At 38.9% G+C, this 16193-nt stretch overlaps 2 protein-coding genes across 2 annotated transcripts; one reads left to right on the top strand and one right to left on the bottom strand.

The window, feature by feature from the left end:
• Positions 1-1134: 1134 nt before the first annotated feature.
• On the bottom strand, positions 1135-8815 carry LOC135461613 (U7 snRNA-associated Sm-like protein LSm11). The gene is made up of 4 exons (XM_064738788.1): positions 8512-8815; positions 5583-5725; positions 1718-1807; positions 1135-1428 (listed from the first exon to the last, which is right to left on the bottom strand). Exons 1-4 carry the CDS (start codon positions 8681-8683, stop codon positions 1159-1161), a joined length of 675 nt encoding a protein of 224 aa, XP_064594858.1. The 5' UTR covers positions 8684-8815; the 3' UTR covers positions 1135-1158.
• Positions 8816-9134: 319 nt separating this feature from the next.
• LOC135461292 (coiled-coil domain-containing protein 166-like) lies at positions 9135-15523 on the top strand. The gene is made up of 7 exons (XM_064738309.1): positions 9135-9312; positions 10862-10915; positions 11223-11277; positions 11559-11703; positions 12239-12318; positions 13035-13211; positions 15179-15523. The coding sequence occupies exons 4-7, from the start codon at positions 11568-11570 to the stop codon at positions 15473-15475; spliced, it is 690 nt and encodes a 229-aa protein (XP_064594379.1). The 5' UTR covers positions 9135-9312; positions 10862-10915; positions 11223-11277; positions 11559-11567; the 3' UTR covers positions 15476-15523.
• Positions 15524-16193: the final 670 nt, after the last annotated feature.

A 16193-nucleotide genomic window follows, 5' to 3' on the forward strand; every position in this document is an offset into this window, starting at 1 on the left:
TATTTCATTGAAGTATTACACTGTACTCCAGAATATTTCATGTATACGATGCCAGCCAGTGTTATGGCAAAGCATTGGGAAAACCCACAATCATCCTCAGGCTGACAGCTGACCTTCCAATGTACGACGGGAGAAGAAGTCAACATGAGTAGGAACTCATAGAGATTGTGTCAGTGAAAGGGTCCTGGGCCATTCCATGGCACTTGCAGCCACGAAGCCATGGAGACAACCCCTCCCCATCCCCATCTTTAAGGAGCAAACTTTTTGTTTACAAATCCATAATGACAACATGTGGGTACATAAATACTTTATTTTATTCCCTGTCTAGTAAGATTATTCCCTGTGGTGCGGGCCAGCTGCTGGATTGGCAGTTTGTGGCACTGGGGTTGGCTACACAACTAGGGGCTGATCACTCTCACTGTCATCTCTACCGTCAATTCATATTTTATGGACTAAACTTCATGGACAAAATTAATCGGGTAATGTATCCGTAAATTACCTTAAGGAAATCAATTGGAATTTTTTCTGATCTCAACTTCATCCTTTGACAAGATGTACTACATGTATGGTTGAATCCAAGCAGTTCATAATGACTAGTCCTTAAAGGCAAAAAACCCCATTAAAATGAAGTATGTATCGGATGAAAGGCCATTAAACACTGCCCAGGAAAATAGTTGGATTTATTTTTTGTTAGTTTGTTTAACCTGGTAAAATGCACTTGAATATTTTATTCTATGGTGGCCTTTTCTGAAAATGTTACCAGTGATGTCGCATACATTTTTTGTAACTGAACACATTTTCAAAATACATACATATATAGATTCATGGTTGCATTCACTGATTTGACCTTGAAACAAATTATTTCAGGGAAAAAGTATAGATGTGATGTAAGTAATACAGTCTGAGTCACAACAGACCACCCTAGAATCTGATCTGTTCGCACAATATTACTCGGTTAGAAAACCTCAAAAAAGAAGAAATTCAGCTATTTTCCTGGATATTTTTTTAATGGTCTTTCATCTGATATATTCTTCATTTTAGAGAAGTCTTTGGCTTTGCATCTTTCTGTGCCAGACTGATATGGTAAAAATCTCAACTAAGTACAGATGAGGGCTATTATAACATAAAGCGAAGTCAAGGGTGTTGATGGTTATTACTTTATTTAACAGGAATAACTGTAACGACAGTGTCGCCCCTGATAAAGAGCTGATTAACATGACGTGATAGTTCCTTGAGCACACACTGATAATTTACCGCGGTTTTCCCACCAGTGTCTTGTGTCCTATCAATGTTCATGTTTACCAGGCTTACGTCTGGTTGATTCTCTACTGATGTTCTATCTCCACTGTTACTTGCTCCTGTCCTCCACTCCAAACCTGGATCACTTTCATCTCCTTTTTTCACACTTTCGTCTATTGATTTCCCCTGCTGCAAACACACACAAAAAATACCAGTGTAAATGTATGAGACAGGAAGTAAACTCAGCATTAGACATTAGATCAAACTCGACCTGTCAAGAGATTGTAGCTAATTTTACTTGGCAAATGACTTTTTATCCATGTTTTTATCTGGCAGCTTAGCCCCAGGGAGATAGGTGGACGAGGAAGCAGGAGAGGGAGGGGCTAATTTATCAGGGAAGGTGCATGGACAAAGCTGTAAGAAGCTTTACAGTCTTTGTTACTTTACAGCCTTCCTCCATTCGCCACAACATCCTCACCTGACAACTCTGGGCTTTCCTCAACCTCCGGCGGCCAGACTTGCTCAGCCATTGCGGGTTCCTGTATGTCTCGTCCACATCAACCATAGCCTGCATAAGATAACAATACATCAACCAAAGCCGCTATACGATAACAATACATCAACCCCAGCCTCTATACGATAACAATACATTAACCATAGCCCCTATACGAAAACAATACATTAACCATAGCCCCTATACGAAAACAATACATCAACCAAAGCCGCTATACGATAACAATACATCAACCACAGCCTGCATAAGATAACAATACATCAAACAAGCCTCTATACGATAACAATACATCAACCACAGCCTCTATACGATAACATCAACCACAGCCTCTATACGATAACAATACATCAACCATAGCCTCTATACGAAAACAATAAATCAACCATGGCCTCTATAAGATAACAATACATCAACCATAGCCTCTATATGATAACAATACATCAACCATACCCTCTATACGATAACAATACATCAACCATAGCCTCTATACGATAACAATACATCAACCATAGCCTCCATACAATAACAATACATCAACCACAGCCTGCATAAGATAACAATACATCAACCACAGCCTCTATACGATAACAATACATCAAACATAGCCTCTATACGATAACAATACATCAACCAAAGCCTCTATACGATAACAATACATCAACCATGACCTCTATAAGATAACCATACATCAACCATAGCCTCTATACGATAACAATACATCAACCACAGCCTCCATACAATAACAATACATCAACCCCAGTGTGCATAAGATAACAATACATCAACCACAGCCTGCATAAGATAACAATACAAACTGTACATCAACCAAGCCTCTACACGATAACAATACATCAACCATAGCTTCTATACGATAACATCAACCACAGCCTCTATACAATAACAATACATCAACCATAGCCTCTATACGATAACAATACATCAACCATGACCTCTATAAGATAACAATATATCAACCACAGCCTCTATACGATAACAATACATCAACCATACCCTCTATACGATAACAATACATCAACCATACCCTCTATACGATAACAATACATCAACCACAGCCCCTATACAATAACAATACATCAACCATTGCCTCTATACAATAACAATACATAACCATAGCCTGCACAAGATGACAATACATCAACCATAGCCTCTATACGATAACAATACATCAACCATACCCTCTATACGATAACAATACATCAACCATACCCTCTATACGATAACAATACATCAACCACAGCCTGCATAAGATAACAATACATCAACCACGGCCTCTATACGATAACAATAAATCAAACATAGCCTCTATACGATAACAATACATCAACCAAAGCCTCTACACGATAACAATACATCAACCCATAGTCTCTATGCGATAACATCAACCACAGCCTCTATACAATAACAATAAATCAACCATAGCCTCTATACGAAAACAATAAATCAACCATAGCCTCTATACGATAACAATACATCAACCAAAGCCTCTATACGATAACAATACATCAACCATAGCCTGCATAAGATAACAATACATCAACCACAGCCTGTATACGATAACAATACATCAACCAAAGCCTCTATACGACAAAAATACATCAAACGTCCTCTATATGATAACAATACATCAACCATAGCCTCTATACAATAACAATACATCAAACATAGCCTGTACAGTTCTATATGAAGAATCACTTACATACACTAAAGTCAAGCATCACTTGCACAGTCCATCAACCATCACCTGCACACTCCAACATCAACTATCACCTGCACTGTCCATCATCAACCATCACATACACACCCCAACATCAACCATCACACCCCAACATCAACCACGACCTACACAACCCAACATCAACCATCACCTACATACCCCAACATCAACCATGACCTGCACAGCCCAACATCAACCATCACCTGCACTGCCCAACATCAACCTGTAGGCCCTACAGTTCAACATCAACCATCACCTGTACAATCCAATATTAACCATCACCTGTACAGTCCAACATCAAATATCATCTGTACAGTCCAACATCAACCATCAACTACACAGTCCAACATCAACCATCAACTGTACAGTCCAACATCAACAATCACCTGCACAGTCCAACATCAACCATCACCTGCACAGTCCAACATCAACAATCACCTGCATCAACTATCATCTGCACAGTCCAACATCAACCATCACCTGCACAGTCCAGCATCAACCATCACCTACACAGTCCAACATCAACCATCACCTGCACAGTCCAATATCAACAATCACCTGCACAGCCCAACATCAATCATCACCTACACAGTCCAACATCAACCATCACCTACACAGTCCAACATCAACTATCACCTGCACAGTCCAACATCAATCATCACCTACACAGTCCAACATCAACCATCATCTACGCACCCCAACATCAACCACGACCTACACAAACCTACATCAACCATCACCTGCACAGTCTAACATCAACCATCACCTGTACAGTCCAACATCAACCATCATCTGCACAGTCCAACATCAACAATCGCATGCACACCCCAACATCAACTATCATCTGCACAGTCCAACATCAACCATCACCTACACAGTCCAACATTAACCATCACCTGCACAGTCCAACATCAACCATGACCTGTATGGTCCAACATCAACCATCATCTGCACAGTCCAACATCAACCATCACCTGCACAATCCAACATCAACCATCATCTGCACAACCCAACATTAACTATCACCTGCACAGTCCTACATCAACCATCACCTACACAGTCCAATATCAACCATCACCTGCACAGTCCAACATCAACCATCACTTACACACCCCAACATCAACCATCACCTGCACACCCCAACATCAACTATCACCGGCACAGTCCAACACCAAGAATCACTTCCACAGCCCAACATCAACCATCATTTCCACAGCCCAACATCAAGTATCACTTCTCCAGTCCAACATCACGTATCATTTCCACAGCCCAACACAAAGGATCATTTCCACAGCCCAACATCAACCATCACTTCCACAGCCCAACAACAAGTATCACTTCCACAGCGCTACATCAAGAATTACCTGTAGGTTATGTAAAACCAAAGTCAACCACTATGTTCAGACTTCTGGCCTAAGCTGGGCCATGTGAAATTTATTTTTTGATTTGCTGTATGATGCCCTTCCCACTTTTCCACTTGTACTTTGACAGGCATTTTATATAGAGGAAACAGAAATGTCCCAGGTAAACCACCACAAGTTTACTGACGATCTTTTCTGCATGTGGCATACAAACAAGTATGTCCTAATGGTGGAGGACTCAATGAATGTTAGACAGCCCAACAGCCACACAGCTTCAACGACCACTTATTATGATTAAGGCCCATGGGACAGTGAGATCAGAGGAATCTACAAATTTCCTGTCCAAGGCCAGTAAACGGTGTGGTCTAGCGAATGAAAGGTAAGCACCTTAATCACTACGTAAGTACTTGCTCTTCACATCAACACAATCATGTCCATGAAGCACATTTTCACAGTGAAGTTAGATGTAACACAAACACTGATCAAGTGAGAGGTGATAAAAGACAATCAGGTTCCAGTGTCAGTTGGGTCACACTGAGTAATAAATGTACAATTCAACATTCATGAGGACAATTTTTATGATTTTTAAAGTTTCACAATACAACATTCTACTTTTTTCTAATAATATCCACAGTTTACTCGGAGTATTTAGGTATTAAGTTGGTAATGCCTCTGTAATAACAAATGTGATATTCTGCACAGAAAGTTTTGCAGTATTCCGTAATATTCATACCAAATTCATATGCTTGTCAAAAGCCACTATGTAGCCTCGGCAACATCCTCTCACTTCTCGTCTATTTCTCGTGGTTACACTAACCAAGATTCTGTCATTAACACAGCGAGTCAGTAGAGACAAGGGCCCTTGCGCATACCCAACTGAAAGAGAAAAGACAATATCAGCAGATGCAAGTGACTGTACTGATACGCAGCTGTAACACAGAACACATTTACAGCAAATAGAGAACTGTGTTGATACGCAGCTGTAACAAGGAGCAAATTTACAGCAGATAGAGAATTGTGTTGATGCACAGCAATAACATACAACAAATTTACAGCAGGTAGAGAACTGTGTTAATACACAGCTGAAACAAACAACAGATTTACAGCAGATACAGCACCGTGCTGATACACAGCTGAAACAGAAAAGACAATATCATCAGACACAAGTGACTGTTTGATACACAGCTGTAACAAAGAACAAATTTACAGCAGATACAGAAACTGTGCTGATAAACAGCTATAACACAGAAGAAATTTAGGGCACATACATGACTTTACTGAAACACAACCACCCATACACCATAAGGTCATGTGACATTCTGTAAACAAAGTCACAGCAGATAGAAGACTTCACTGATACACAGATGTTAAAAAAAAAAACAAATTTACAGCAGATACATGAATTTACTGATGCACAGATGTAACAAAAAACAAACTTATACAAGATATATGAATTTACTGATACATGTACATAGATGTAACAAAGAACAAATTTACAGCAGATGCGAGACTTTATTGATACACAGCTGTAACAAAGAACAAATTTACAGCAGATATAGGACTTCACTGAGGCACAGCCGCAACAAAGACAACACCTACATCAGAAAGTGAAAAGATGAGTCAAATTCACTCTCCATGGAGAGATTCCTTGTTTTAGTGTGCAGAATACATGCTATGCAAAGAGGTTCTGTCATGAACACCTATGACTACTGTGTCAATGCCTAAGATCCAGCATCATCAAGCATGTTTGCCATATTTTCTTATTATTATGAAATTATAAACAAATTATAGGTATCTGAACTTTCAAGCCAGTAAATCACCTCTTTTGAATCACAGTCACCCATTGAGATCCACCTCCTCCCCCACCAACTTCTATCAAGTAGCAAGGTGGCCATGTAAAAATATGAGGGTAGCGATCTCAAAGAAGGCAGTCAGCTTGATCTACTTTTAAGAGGTGGAACCAAGTGAGTGATCTACAATTGTCCGTAAATAAATTTATGGGCCTTTTTCTAGGAGCTATCTCATAACAGGTTTGTTAATTGAAAGTCAGATGAACAAGACAGTTAACCTTGCTGGATGCACGGAAAGGTTGAATGTTTGTGAACAGCAAGGAATGCCCCTTCACATTTGTGGAGGTTTTATTTTGTAATTATAGAAACTTAATTTGTTACTTACAAGAGAGATAATTAATTTAAACTAGTTAGTTTAAAGTAAATTGAGGTTTTTGAATGGAAAGGGTTTGCCAAATACTTTACTCAGTACTTATCAGCCACAAGCATTGCTCTTTTCATTTATTTATTTTTTTGTTGTTGTTAAGATAAAGAAAAGCACACATCGTACATAGGCCGTTCGTCTCCTTAAGCTCACAACACTGTTATCAGTTGGGATAAAATACAAAAGCTAAAAAAAAAAAGCCAAAGGAGTTTTCAAAAACCTTATATTTCACTAGAAATTTTGTCTTTAACTACATGACACTTGATTTAAAAGAAAATAAATTAGAAAGTTTCTACAAGCATTTAGGCCTACAACGAATACTACACCAAGTCAAACATGTCAAATGCAAATGACAAGACGATATATTTCAGACCTGAGGTGACACGCGAAAGAGATTTTATCATCTGCATTTCTACATACATAAATAGGTCAATTATAAAATGTTTAACTTACATCTTGTTTCTAATTTCAATATGTACATTTAATTTTATAATAAAATATTGGGTAATTCCAAGATTTTCAGACAAATTATGAATTATGTAATTCATTTTCTCACAAACCGTTGTTTTTACCTCAGATGTATATTAACCTGGAAAAGATATCACACTTTCCTGATAGCTACATGCAAACATGGACATTAACCAAAGCTGATGGTAAACATATAAGCAAAAATTAGCCACACAAGACCAGATTGGCCAGATTGATCTGTAGGAGGTGGTAATTTAACACGGGTGTTACTGGTATGTCCCACAGCCTGCAACGAATTCAGTCTGATTTCGAAGTAACATAGTACCTCAGTTATACATGAATTACAAACTCATGTAATTCTATCATCTATCATCACATTAAAATGACGTGTTTTTAAAGCATTATTTTCCCCTGTCTGCCCGTTGTTAACAATCAGTGCTATAGGAGGTTGTGAAACTGATAGAACTGCCCATTATGAGTGTAAGACTCTTCCCTGATTGGTGAATACACACAGCCACACAATATTTAAAGTACATACAAAGAAACTTAAACTTGTCAATGCACCACATGTAACAACATAAACATATTACAGACTCTTGTTTACTTTTTCAACCACTGTATATAGAACCTAAATGTTCTATATATCATATATATAGAACAGTTATTAATTTACCAAATTAAATACATGCAGATGTATATGTAGATCTATGTACTACGTTCTGCAATATTCTCAGCTTTTCATTTGTTAATTAAGAAACTGGCAAGTAGGAAAAGGGATTGAGCTTCAGTGTACGGATAGGAATATACTTGTAATAAGCAAGGAGAAAATGGGCTCCTGTTAGACCGTTATGTCTATGGACTGGTATACCCTAAATCACAATGACAAAAGTCACAAGGCCTCAATGTGCTAGTACCATAAAGGCCTAAAATAGCAAATATACTAAAATAGGCTTGCAAATCTACTATTTTAAAGTAATTACCCTTCAGGCGACTCCACAGCGTTTTCCTTTCTTTCACTGGTTGCTTTGTACTTGTAACCTTAATGCCCATGGCTAAGATGGCATCTTTCCGTTTACTGGCCATAGTTGACATGACCAGTCCCCCTGGCGACAACTGGACTGCCCATAACTGCTTCTCGGTTTTCAGTTGCATCGCTAGCAGACGACTTTACTGCAGCTGTGGAGGAATGTGTAGATTTAGAACTAGGCTTATTCAATGAACTTTCAAAAACAGCTATATTGTCATATGTGGTAGCGTTTGGGTATGGAACTGTCACAGAGTCAGTATATAGTGCAGATAAAGCGTTGAAATTGGGAGAAATTATGCTTAGTTCATCCTTCTGTGCTTCTTGCTCGCCTTCCATGTTTCTGTATTGTTGCGGAGCTATCAATAATATTACTACTGCACAGTTTCGTAAAAAGTTGAGATTTTTTAGTTACCCTGAGTTAATTAATTTTCATTCACGTTTTAATCATTAAATACATGGATGCTTTACATTTACATAAAATTTACACGGTAATTTTTTCTGACATATCTTAGGTTCATGCGAAACTGTGAACAGGGTATGGCTTTGCAGTAACGATAACAACAAGACGACGCCACAAGCCTATTATACGATAACGTTGACGGTCCGATTCAGAGTGCTACATCCTTTCATTCAACATGCCACCCAAAAAAAAAGGATAAAAGTAAAGGCAAAAAAATCAGCTAACGCAGCCTCCAAGCCAAGCCAACCAAGATGCCTCAGAACCAACAGATAAAGAAATCCTCCTTCAACAAGAGTAAGTTCAAATCTTGACTCGGAGTCATATATTGACACTTATTCTGGTTATGTCTCTGAAAACAAAAAAGTTCTTTTTTTATTTATTTATTTTTTTTATGTGCATATAGTGGTGTGTACATGTGGTGCATGTATGTGTATTTGTTATAAAGTTTATGAGCATTCAAGTTGGAATTCACAGCTATATTTTCAGCTTCAAATTATCTGTTTCCATAAAAAGTATCTAAATCACTCACAGGATATGGTACTGGTGGTATGAACAAGGGCAAACAGCAAGTTGTCTGCGTGTTGAGAAGGGTACATGGGAATTTAAACCCTGGGTAAACCCTTCTCAACAGGCGGATAATGATTTTGTCCCTATGATGTTTATCAAATGGAAAGCCAGTCTCGCGTAGGCTACATATGTAAAGCTGAGTTGAGAAAAATCATGCTAGTTATGTCGATTGCAGACAGTGCTGGTATAGTTGTGTGACGTCACAATAACTCGCCATGAAATGCAGTGCCACAAAGAAAAATGATGTCAGTGTGCACAGTAATTCATCTGTGCAGGCCGGTATAAATTTAGTGTCACAGAGAAATGATGTCAGCCCGCACAACTGAATTACTTCACAGGGTTTAAGTGTCATATACCCCTTGTGGGCATGGCCTGTAGCTCTAACAAGTGTATGTCAACATTTTAACCCATCTGATCAGCCAAGGACAGTCGAGAATCACAGATGATGTGGCCACAACACCCCATAACTGCACTGCTACTGCACTGGCCAGATACATGTGGCCCACTTAAAGGCATATAGCTTACCAAGCACTCCACTACCATTTATCAATATACGTGTACATGGCCACTGTCATTCAACTGAAAAACATAACATATTATAACATGCATTGTGTGAAAAAGATGGTAACAGCAATGTGAATGACTGTTTCTAGCCCTCGTATTCATATAGTACGTATATCTCTTTGGTAGGACTTAATGACCAAATGGAAAACCTAGATATTTGTACCTATTTTTATGAAGTTAAGTATTTATAAGTGTGAGTTGGTGTTTAACTCGGCAGTGCTCATGAATAATTCACTTACCATTGCATGTATATGACAGAAATCAGGTTTATGGGTGGTGGAAAGCAAAGTGCCACAAACCTCCTGACTTAAACTTGTCATCGTATAAGTGAAATATTCTTGAGTAATAAATAAATTAAATAAAGCTGTAACCAGAGCAAGCCAGAGCTGCATTCGAACATTCAGCCTAACTGATCAAGTGTTTGAACTGTCCTGAGCCATCACAAGCCCCTTTTTGAAGTTTAATGTCTTTGTCTTTGTTTGTATTGAGAATAAAAAAAAAAAAAAAAAATGTCAGTGGCTGTAGGAATGATTATAATGAACTGGCCTTTCAAAGTAGACATTTCAACTGATAAATCCTAATCATTGCATACACATTTTTACTTTACATTTGGTTGACCTGAATAACAATTGTATGAACAGTATATATTCTGTGTCTTGTGCTTTAATTGTTATTTAATTGTTTTATTGTCCAATTTTACCATATGCTTTAGACTTGACCAAGTCACTGAGGACCTTGAGGCAGCAAAAGCCAAAGTTGAAGAACTGTATCCTTTCTGGCACTAGATGTGCAAAGTGTTTGCCTATATGTGTCCATGTACTGTGTAATACATGTACACTTCATATAGATGCTCTTTAAAAGCAGTCATCAACAAATTGCAAATAAACTGTTCAGAGAAATTGCAATATTCGATTTGTTATCATAAGACTTGCATATTTAACATATAGGTGTATTTGTAAAAAAATTTTAAATGATCAGTCATCTTTACTGAATATTCAAGAAGCATCATTTTCTTTCTTTTTTTATTGCTTTTTTTATTTTGTAAGAGGCATAGTCTTAACTTTTCTGTTCAGACGAAAAGAGAATGATTTTCTACAACAGGAAGCTCATAAAGTTCGCGTGGAAAGTGTAAGTATTATTTTTTCAAGATTTTAATAAGGCATTTGTACTCCTCAGGTCATACTTTTATGTGGGATATAAATATGCTAATCCAGATAATTAAAAAATTCCATACTGACCTCACAAAGATACATTAAGTATTTCAGTCAGTAACAAAGCTATTCTGTTCTGAATTGATGTGAATGGTTATAAGAACTCCTTTAGTAGGGGTTCCGATGTCACATATAGGTACATGTACATCGTAGTTAAGAAAGTCAGTTTATATGTACATGGCACATGTATTTTTGTAGCATGAATACATGAGCTACATGGAGAAGAAAACCAGTAAACGCCAGACAACTATCATAACACTGAGTGATCACAACAAGCAGCAAATCAAAAATCTGGAATACCAAAAACAGGCCATGGAGGAAGAGTTTGCTGAGAGAAAAGAGGGTAAAAAAGCCAGTAATTGATTTGGATGAACTTTTGAGTACCAGTGCTGTAAACAGTCAGTACATGTATACAGTATTTAAAGAGCCTGAACTAAATTGTAAAAAGAAGTTACAGACTTAAATTTGATTATATATCTACCATGATGGTCCATGTTAAAAACATATGTGTATGTTGCCATATGGTAGTTACCGTCAAATTTAATTAGCTTACAAATTATGCTTTGTGAAATAGCTGCCTAGAATAAGCAGAAATTTCTAATTAATTTTACATTGGACAAAATACATCCAACTCAATACCCTGTATTCTGTTATATATGGATGGATATCATTTATACACATGCGGTAGTTCATTTACCAGCATCATGATAAATTCCCCACCAGCACAACTAACACATCAAAAATGTGCTTGTACATTTACTTTCCTTTAAGTATAAACTATGCTGAGGCTGTCAAAGTGTGAGACCAGCTAGTATATTTTCTGGGTTTTAAAATTTCAAAAGCAGAGAGATGCTTTAAATTATATTATTTGTTTTTAGAGTTGAAGAGACTGATGTTGGAGAAGCAACATCTTTTAGAAAAAACACAGCAAGAGATAAACAACCTACAGGAGTATAAGGTATGCAGTGTACATGTACCCATTTTGATTTGTTCCCTTTAAATATCGTGATGAGTTTAAATGAAAAGCACTAACGTGAAAAACGTGGATTTGTGTGTTGAACTGTAATTATGGAAGACTTAGGAATTTGATTTGATTTGATTTATTCACCAGAAAGAAAGTAGAAAAGGAAGAACATCTCAATACCTCTCTGTACCTAAACCTCTTGTATCCGCATGGTTATATATAAATATATATACACACACATACACACATACATATACATACATATACATACACAGCCGCAAACACACAGGCACAGCCATATGTATGTACATGTACGTATATGCATACAAATACATCTTAAATATTATCGTAATGTGCACAGCATAAGTAGGCCTATATAATAATGGCTTTTCTTAATCAAGGCTAATACAAACAAGTATATACACACACACATAATTACATATGTACGGATACATCAGTTTGTCAACATAATACAACTTATAGCACTCTGGCGGGAGCAGAAACCCCAAAGGGCTTATTACATCTAGGCATAAGAAAAGTTTTCAACCACAGCTACCAAATTAAAAAACCAAAAAAAAAAAGAAAAACAAACAAAAAAATCCCACAACAACAACGAAAACTGAGAGACAGTTGGCTGTATATGCAAATACAGTATATACATGTTGATGTAGCCCATATTGCAATGAACTATGATGTATTTTTTCTGTAAGAATCTTCAAACTGAGCAGCAGAATAAGATCAAGGAACTAGAGAAGGAAGTAAAACATGTGAGGGCTGAACATTCCAACACTATCCAGCATCTGAAAACCAAGTTCATCACAGAGAAGAAGTCTTACCAGCTCGACTCAGACAGTAAAATACAGACTCTGGAAAAAGCTGCCAATAAGGTATGGCATTTGGCAGTACTGGTGTGTAAATAGTACAAAATCTGGAATAACTGAATGTGTGGGATCTCTGGGGGAAAGATGACATTAAGGCAGAGGGATTTAAAAGTAGAACAAAGACTATGGCTAATGTAATCTTCATGTATATTTTGGAATAACGCTAATCCAGTTCAGCACAACTTAAATTGATTATTACACTGTGACTGACCTCATCTTACATGTCATTGACTCAGCTCAATGTTACCAAATGATTGTTGGACACGGACTGACCTCATCTGTTATGTTATTGGCTGAGTACAATATGACCAACAGTGAGTGGCCTCATCTGGCAGCTCAGTGGCTGAGCTCAATATGACCAACTAATTATTACACAGTGACCGTCATCATGTGACATATCAGTGGCTGAGCTCAATATGACCAACTCATTGTGCCACAGTGACTGACCTCATGTGATATATCAGTGGCTGAGCTCAATATGACCAACTCATTATGCCACAGTGACTGACCTCATGTGATATGTGACAATATCACCAACTGATTGTGACTGGCCTCATCTGGTGTGTCAGTGGCTGACCTCAATATGACGAACTGAGTGTTACACATGACTGAACTCATCCGATATGTTCAGTTTGTGACTGAGCTCAATATGCCCAACTGACTGTTGCACAGTGACTGGCCTCATCTGGCATGTCAGTAGCTGACCTCAATATGACCGACTGATTGTTACACAGAGACTGACCTCATGTGACATATCAGTGGCTCAGCTCAATATGCCCAACTGATTGTTGCACAGTGACTGACCTTATCTGACATGTCAGTGGCTGAAGTCAATATGACTGACTGATTGTTACACAGTGAATGGCCACATCTGGTGTGTCAGTGGCTCGGCTCAGTATGACCAACTGATTGTTGCACATTGACTGACCTGATCTGATATGTTCAGTTAGTGGCTGAGCTCAATATGACCAACTGATTGTTACAGTGACTGACCTCATGTGACATGTCAATGGCTGAGCTCAACATGGACCAGCAGATTGTTAAACAGTGACTGACCTCATGTGACATGTCAATGGCTGAGCTCGACATGGACCAGCAGATTGTTAAACAGTGACTAACCTCATGTGACATGTCAATGGCTGAGCTCGACATGGACCAGCAGATTGTTAAACAGTGACTGACCTCATGTGACATGTCAATGGCTGAGCTCAACATGAACCAGCAGATTGTTAAACAGTGACTGACCTCATGTGACATGTCCATGGCTGAGCTCAACATGGACCAGCAGATTGTTAAACAGTGATTGATCTCATGTGACATGTCAATGGCTGAGCTCAACATGGACCAGCAGATTGTTAAACAGTGACTGGCCTCATGTGACATGTCAGTGGCTGGGCTCAATATGACCAGTACCGGCCCTGATAGCACAGTTGGTAGAGCGTTCACTTCGGGAGCAGTAGATCCAGGGTCAATCCTTGGCTGAGTCACACCTAAGACCTTTAAAAGAGGAAGTTGTAACTTTTTGCTTGGCATGAAGGGGATAGTGCAACGACTGGTTGACCAGTATCAGTATAATGGCTCTGGCGGGGCGGCTTACTTACCTTTGTTAAGCCATCCCAGTAAAGCAGCACAAGATAAAAGAGTGGTGGAAAACCGTCCTGCAGCAAGGAGGCACATTACATGGACTTTACGGATTCCTTTGTCATCATATGACTGAAAAATTGTTAAGGAGTATGTTTCACCCAAAGCACTCACTCATTCAATATGACCAGCTGATTGTTACACAGAGACTGACCTCATGTGACATGTCAGTGGCTCAGCTCAATATGACCAACTGATTGTCACAGTGACTGACCTCATCTGATATGTTCAGTTAGTGGCTCAGCAAAATGAACTGTTACACAGTATGATTAATTAACTGATTTTTTACACAGTGACTGAATATGAACAGTGTGTTTGCATTTTTGTTTCAGGAGGCCACTAAATGTTTGACGGATCACTCTGAGAGAATAAAGGCTGAGAACAGAGAGCTAAGGAGAGAGTTAATGAACCTGATCCGCACCACACGGGCTCTGCACAGTCACCGACTAGAGCTAGAGGAGCAAAAGAAACAGTTACTGCGGGAGCAGCAGTACAGTCAGGACCTGAAGATGCTGCGAACAGCCAGGCAACACCATGTGTTCAAACCCGATGGGGAGCTAAGAGATGGAGAGGAGGAGTATGGCAGGTTACATGCACAAAATGAGGAATGCAAGGCGGTGGCAACATGAAGTCTCTGCAGACTGGCTGATAGAGCAGCCAGCCAGCACATCATCTGTACAAACCCGATGGGGAGCTAAGAGATAGGGAGGAAGGGGGTGGGGAGGTACAATCCAAGAATGGGGAACACAAGGCAGTGGCAACATGAAATATCAGGCAACAGACTGCCTGATATTTATTTGATTGGTGTTTTACGCTGTACTCAAGAATATTTCACTTATATACCCACGACCATCCGCAGGTTGCTGCAAGACCTCCCCACATATGGCTGGAGAGGAAGCCAGCATGAGCTGGGCTTGAACTCAGAGCGACCGCATTGGTAAGAGGCTCCTGGGTCATTATGCTGCACTAGCGTGATAACCAAGTGAACCACAAAGACCCCCCCCCCCCCCCCCCCCCACTCCAACTGCCTGATAGAGCAGCCAGCCAGCACCATGTGTTCAAACACAATGGGGAGGTCAGAGATGGGAGCAGTGGGGTGGGAAGTAAGAAACAAAAGATGGTGAACACAGGGCAGTGGCAACGTGAAATTAACCACTGCAGACAGCTTGATATGCCAAATTTTTTAAACCCATGAGTGGAAAAAATCCCAATTGCAACATAAAAACATGCTCATAACAGTTGTAAGACAAAGGAAAATACATACCGTGAGTAACTTGCGTAATACAGAACATTCAAGTCATATACATGTATTTTATTTCTGTGGACACGCCTGGTATTAAACTGTGA

The sequence above is a fragment of the Liolophura sinensis genome, chromosome 1 (genome assembly GCF_032854445.1).
Source record: "Liolophura sinensis isolate JHLJ2023 chromosome 1, CUHK_Ljap_v2, whole genome shotgun sequence".
Classification (NCBI taxonomy): domain Eukaryota; kingdom Metazoa; phylum Mollusca; class Polyplacophora; order Chitonida; family Chitonidae; genus Liolophura; species Liolophura sinensis.

What these genes read in the sequence shown, in the direction of transcription:
- LOC135461613 (XM_064738788.1), bottom strand. Translation starts at nt 8,683, where the DNA reads ATGCAACTGAAAACCGAGAAGCAGTTATGGGCAGTCCAGTTGTCGCCA. An exon ending in GCTGTGGAGTCGCCTGAAGG is followed by an intron (nt 5,726 to 8,511) that starts GTAATTACTTTA and finishes TTTCTCTTTCAG; the next exon opens with TTGGGTATGCGCAAGGGCCC. An exon ending in TTGACAAGCATATGAATTTG is followed by an intron (nt 1,808 to 5,582) that starts GTATGAATATTA and finishes TATCTTATGCAG; the next exon opens with GCTATGGTTGATGTGGACGA.
- LOC135461292 (XM_064738309.1), top strand. Translation starts at nt 11,568, where the DNA reads ATGAGCTACATGGAGAAGAAAACCAGTAAACGCCAGACAACTATCATA. An exon ending in GTTTGCTGAGAGAAAAGAGG is followed by an intron (nt 11,704 to 12,238) that starts GTAAAAAAGCCA and finishes ATTTGTTTTTAG; the next exon opens with AGTTGAAGAGACTGATGTTG. An exon ending in ACAACCTACAGGAGTATAAG is followed by an intron (nt 12,319 to 13,034) that starts GTATGCAGTGTA and finishes TTTTTCTGTAAG; the next exon opens with AATCTTCAAACTGAGCAGCA.